The sequence below is a fragment of the Rhincodon typus genome, chromosome 46 (assembly GCF_021869965.1).
Source record: "Rhincodon typus isolate 14 chromosome 46, sRhiTyp1.1, whole genome shotgun sequence".
NCBI lineage: Eukaryota > Metazoa > Chordata > Chondrichthyes > Orectolobiformes > Rhincodontidae > Rhincodon > Rhincodon typus.
The window spans coordinates 9972893-9978776 of record NC_063377.1 but is presented as its reverse complement, the minus strand read 5'-3'; the positions used below and the strand labels follow the sequence as shown (position 1 = coordinate 9978776).

General features: G+C 53.6%; 1 protein-coding gene across 1 annotated transcript in view; it reads left to right on the top strand.

Annotated features, from left to right (window-relative positions):
- Positions 1-2077, top strand: part of LOC109924995 (leucine-rich repeat and immunoglobulin-like domain-containing nogo receptor-interacting protein 3) — a 3192-nt gene extending 1115 nt beyond the window's left edge. Inside the window, exon 2 of the mRNA XM_020524976.2 lies at positions 43-2077. Coding sequence (XP_020380565.2) covers positions 55-1923 — 1869 coding nt within the window. The 5' untranslated portion in view covers positions 43-54 and the 3' untranslated portion in view covers positions 1924-2077. The remainder of the gene's footprint in view (positions 1-42) is intronic.
- The last annotated feature ends 3807 nt before the right edge of the window (positions 2078-5884 follow it).

Sequence of the window (5884 nt, the reverse complement as noted above, 5' to 3'; positions counted from 1 at the left end):
CCCCCCCACCCCTAACCCCTCCGCGGCCTCTCTCTGTTGCAGGGCGGCCCGGGAATGCTGTCCGGATCGGGACCCCGGGCTGGATGGCGGCCTCTCCTCCTGGTCGTCCCTTTCCTCCTGGTACCGGAGCCCAGCCTCTCGTGCCCGTCCTCCTGCCGCTGCTGGCCCGATAACCGGACGGTGGGCTGTTCCGGCCGGGGCCTGGAGTCGGTGCCCGCGGGGATCCCGGGGGGGACCCGGGTGCTCGACCTGAGCAAGAACCGGATCCGGAGGCTAGAGTGGCCGCGGGGGGCCGGGCCGATGCGGCGGCGGCTGGAGGAGTTGGACTTGAGCGGGAACCTGGTGTCGGAGCTGCCCGGGGGAGAGGAGGAGGCCGAGGCCGAGGAGGAGGGGGCCGGGGATGGGGCCTTGTCCGGACTCGGGCAGCTCCGCCGCCTCCGCCTCAACCACAACCGCCTGCGGTACCTGTCCCCGGGGGCCCTGGGCCGCCTGCCCGCCCTCGAGAGCCTGGAGCTCGGCTCCAACCCGCTGCCGGCGCTGCTCGATCTCACCTTCCGGGGCCTGCGCCGCCTCGGCCGCCTGGAGGTGGGAGGCCCGCAGCTCGGTTACCTGGGCCCGCGGCTTTGGGAAGGCCTACCCGCCCTCCGCCTGCTCACCATCACCGGCGGCTCCCTCCCCGCTGCCCCGTCCGCCCTCTCCCTGCAGCCGCTCGCCAACCTCAGCGCCCTCCGCCTGAATGGCCTCGCCCGGGTCCACCGCCTCCCCGCCGGCACCTTCGGGCACCTGACCGCCCTTCGCCTCCTGGAACTGGACGGCTGGTCGTCGCTGTCCGAGCTGGAGGAAAACAGCCTCCAGGGCCCCGAGCTGCTGCTGCGCCTGACGCTGACTCGCTGTAACTTGAGCTCGGTGCCTTACCTGGGCCTGCGATCCCAACCTGCCTTGCGCTGGCTGGACCTTTCCCACAATCCCATTCGCGTCATCCGCGGAGCTTTGCTGCGCCATGTGACCCGCCTGGAAGAGCTACGATTGGTCGGCGCCGCATTGACCATCGTCCAACCGGAGGCCTTCCGCGGGCTCCACTACTTCCGGCTGCTCGACGTCACGTCCAATCAACTCCGCAGCCTACCCGAGACGGCCTTCCGGTCGGCGGCTGGCCTCCACAGCCTGGGCCTGGGCGACAACCCGCTCGCCTGTGATTGCCGCCTGAACTGGGTGGTCCGCCGCCGCCGTCGCCTCCGCTTCCTGGGCCCGGCGCCCACCTGCCAGACCCCCGAGGCTCACCGTGGCCTTCGCCTTGACCGGCCGCCACCACCCGGCTCCTTCCTCTGCAGCCGGCCCCGCATCCGCGACAAGCGGCCCCAGCGCCTCTCGGTCCGCGAAGGCCGGCCCGTTACCTTCCGTTGCTCAGCCGACGGCAACCCACCCCCCGACATCCTCTGGCTCAATCCCCGTCGCCAGCGGCTGGGCGCCCCTACCCCAGGGCCCTTCCCGCTGTCCGGCCCTGCGCTGGGTCGTAGCCGCCTGCTGCCCGACGGCAGCCTGGAGATCGCCTCGGTCCGTCCGCAGGACGCCGGCATTTACCGCTGCGTGGCCCGCAACGCCGGCGGGAACGACACGGCGTCGGCCACGCTGCGGGTGAGGCCGCTGTCGCGGCATGAGCTCGGCGCCCTCCGGCCGGCGGCGGGAGGAGTTGTGCGGCCCGGTTACCCCTTCGACACCCAGACCCTGCTGGTGGCCACCACCATGGGCTTCGCCTCCTTCTTCAGCGTGGTGACCGTCTGCTTCTCGCTGCTGTTCGCCTGGAGCCGAGCCAAAGGCCCCATTAAACACAACAACGTCCAGGTGGACTTCGTGCCGCATGGGGGCGGTGGTGGCGGCGGCGAAGAGGAAGACGACGCCAAGTTCAACATGAAGATGGTGTGAGGGCGGGGCTCATGGCGTCATCACGTCTTGTCGCGCCCACTCATTCTCAATCTACGTCATCCTTTTGTGCAGGTTTGCGTCATCGGGACCGACTCTGACGTCATGCCACTCAGTATCAACTTAACGCAATAAAAAAAGATGCTTTTGTGGCGACCATCTGTATCTCAGCATCTCATTCTCCTTCCGGGTCTGCATCTGCTTCACTCCCATTACTCCTCCAACAAGCACACCTTTTTCCCCTTAACCCCTTACTGCAGCTCTCACACTCGGGGACAGGCTGGGAGCTTATTGCAGATTAGGAGATGGATGGTGACTCACTGTAGGGCACAGAGCTGGCCGTGTACTTTGATTTTTAACATCTATCCAACTCATCAGCAGGTTTCAGATATCACTCACCTGTGCATTCAGATCCAACAACAGCTTGTGTTTGTACAACATAATTGTTGTGTACAATGGCAGAAAGTCTTTAACAGGCAACAAGTAAAGAAAATGTAACAAATGCAGGCGAGAAGACTAAACGTTGTGTTAAGGAGGTGGGTTTTGAGGGACCCCTGTTTTGAAAGGGAATTCAAACCTGAGATGCTTATCAGGCTGGCATTGGACACGTGCGGAGATCCTGGAGGGTAATGCTGAAGTGAGCAACAGAAGTCAATGAGCACATTGGATGAAGATCAGGAACAAAATCGCAAGGTGGTGGGAGGCAAGCTAACAGAGCGCTGGAACTATCAGGTCTAAATGTAACAAAGGCATAGCCACACACACAGAAGGGCCATGTTAAGAAAGTGGAAGTAAACATTCTTGATCATGCAGCAGAATGGTATGTGGTAATAAGAATATCTCCGGGACAAATAAGACAGCACAAACTGTGAACTGTCTGGTTCAGATAGTTATTGAGGAAGGGGATGCAATTGGAACAAGTTGAATTTGTGGCAGAGAATCAAAGATGGTGGCTTCTGTCTTCCCCATATTTCACTTGAGGAAACTTTTGCCCATGCAGACTGCATGTTGATCAGGGAATGTGAAGGTATGGAGGTGATGTTGAGTGGAATGGAGGGGAGGTTCAATAGCATGGAGGTGATGTGTGGGATGGAGGAGCGGTTGAGTGGGATGAAGGTGATGTTGAGGGATAGAGGTGAGGTTGAGTGGGATGGAGGAAATTGGAGGTTAGATTGAGAGGGATGACAGTGAGAGGGAAGCAGGTGAGGTGGGGCTGGTGTTGCAAGTCCTGGATGCGACCTGCCACACTTTGTATAATGCTACTGAGTGCAGCTTGTTCTCATTCACCTTTCTATCCACATCCACAATGTATCACAGGTAGAAAAATGTAAATATACAGGCACGGGACAGCAATCTTCCTCAAATTCATCCTTCTGCACAGTCACTTCCAATTTCTCACTAGGTTACATATATATAGTTTTATATACATGGACTATATTCCCACCTAACATCCTTCCCTGGTCTCTGGCACATAAACAGGGATTCTTCTCCAGTTTCCTATCTAACCCAATTGCAGAAATATTTTCATGAACAAGTCCATTGGACTGATTGAATTGAGGTTCGTTCTTTGATAAAAACAAGACCACCAGCAAACACACCCTGTTTGGGATTGGTTAGCTCAGTTACTTGGACGGCTGGTTTGTGAGACAACAGTTCCCTGTATTAAGGTTCTGTCTTCTTGACCTTGCCCAAGGCATAGTGACCCTCTGGTAAAAATCTCTTTCTAATGAGAGTGTCATCAATAGTCTGGCAACTTTCAGTTTCTAGGAGGTCACTTGTTACTGTACTCTGTCCCTGCCTCTATGTAAGGGATTAACTTGATACTGTCCATTTATAAATCCTTTTTTCCCTCCACCACCCACTGGAGTCTGCCAAACTTATTGTTCCATTTATTTATCTGCAGTGAGAAGGAGTCATTATTCACAAGAGATTCAAGACTGTCCTTGAATGGCCTATGGGTCAGAGCATCACACTCAGATACCATACACTGAGCAGCCCACTGGAGGTGGCCTTTGAATACTGGCGACCTATCTCTCTCATTTGTCTCACCCTGTTCTCCCTCACTCCCCCATTTTTCTCTCCCTCTTGTTTATGTTTCCTGTTCTTGTCTTTTACCCCACCCCTCTTTCTCCCTTCTGCTTTGCATCAGTCTTTTGTCGTTTACATCTTTCTCTTTATCGCTTGTATTTTGATTTCTTTCTCTCCTGCCTGTTTTTGTCTCTCTCTCTCTCCTTTCTCTCTTTCCCTCCCACCCATCCTGCAGGAGGGTCTCATACCTTGCCTTCTGCCCCGTGAATCAAATCAGTGACAAAGTTGAACTTTACAGTTCTGAGGAGGGTCACTGGACCCAAAACGTTAACTGTGATTTCTCACTGCAGATATTGCCAGAGCTGCTGAGCTTTTCCACCAATTTATGTTTTTGTTTGCATTTTACTGTTGCGTGGCTTTGTTTCCATCCAGACAGAAAGCTAAGAGGGCTCATCATTAATCAAATTGATCATCACCAGCCTTCCAATCTAGTCAGCTAATGTAATATTATCATTTTGGAGTGATTTATGGAGGATTCCTGGTTTTCAGTTTGAGTAAAGAGTAGCATTAATGGACTAAGCCTGATAATTAACCTCACTGCTGAACGTAAATCTACAGAAATATAACAGCAGTTTATACCAGGCATGCTGGGATATGTCTGTCAATGGAAAGCTGGGTCAGTCACCACCCTGAGATTGATGCTCAGGCTGACCAGACCAAGACCCCAGGGACTAACAGGCAGTATACTCCAGTAATCCATTTACCTGGACTTACACTCCCACGTGGTGTTGCAGTTCTGTGAGCATCCACACCATATTGAGTCCAATGGGCTACACCATTTCACAGGAAACAAACTCTTATTTTCATACATGGCCATTACCGTGTCTCTGAAAGCTCTGAGAAATGTGGAGGCGAATGAAGCAGTCAGTGGTGCACAGCAAGATCCCACAAGTAACGACGAGATGAAAAGCCAGGTAATTTGGGTCTTTTTTTGGCTGAGGGAGTAGTGCTGGTCCAGGTTGATGGATAGAACTCCACCAGCCCCTTCCAGGGAACCTTTGACATCTCACACAGACAGTCAGGGCCCTGGTTCAACATAGCATTTAGAAGTGCTGCACTTCCTATGTATAGTAGTGAATGCCAAACTGGATCATGGGCTCGAGAAACCAAAACCCCTGCTTTCCTTCCTCCAGCCTTTTATTCCCCATGCTGGTTTGAGCTTGTTTAATGTGTGAGGTCAGCTACAAACAGGGAACTGAAAGTATGTTAGACTCAAATCTAGAGAAGCAGAAACCATTTATTATTTACTAAGTGAGCCATTAAGGCATTAGGAAAGCTTGATAGGAGCTGAAACTATCAGATTTAATAGGTATCAACCAGATTGATATTGACAGCACACGACAGAGACTGGGGACACAGACTGTCATTGTTCAAACAGGTCTCTTTGCTCTGAAGATGCTGACAATATTCTCGAGGCAGCGTTTACTGCCCATCCCCCCAGTGTTGTGTGGGACCAGAGTCACATGCATGTGAATTAAGTTTTCTCCCCATCAATTATTGGCTCAAAATGAAAAATCAGGGGAAATTCAAGCTAATTGTCTTCTCTTGGTGATGAAGCAGATGTTTTAACTTGGGTTTGAATCTTCATCTTCTGGGTTACTAGTACATACGGCTGATTAACCCACAGGAATGTATGTGACTGGAGTGAATGGGAATGGTTCTTTCCATTGGGAACTAGCCTGTGTTTCCAGGTCAGAGTGTGTTTATCAAGAGTAAGTCTGTGTTGGACAGGAACCAGGCTGTGTTTACCAGGCACAGGGCTGTGTTTACCAGGCATCACGCTATGTTTACCAGGGCACGGGACTGTGTTTACCAGGCACGGGGCTGTGTTTACCAGGGCACGGGGCTGTGTTTACCAGGCACCGGGCTGTGTTTA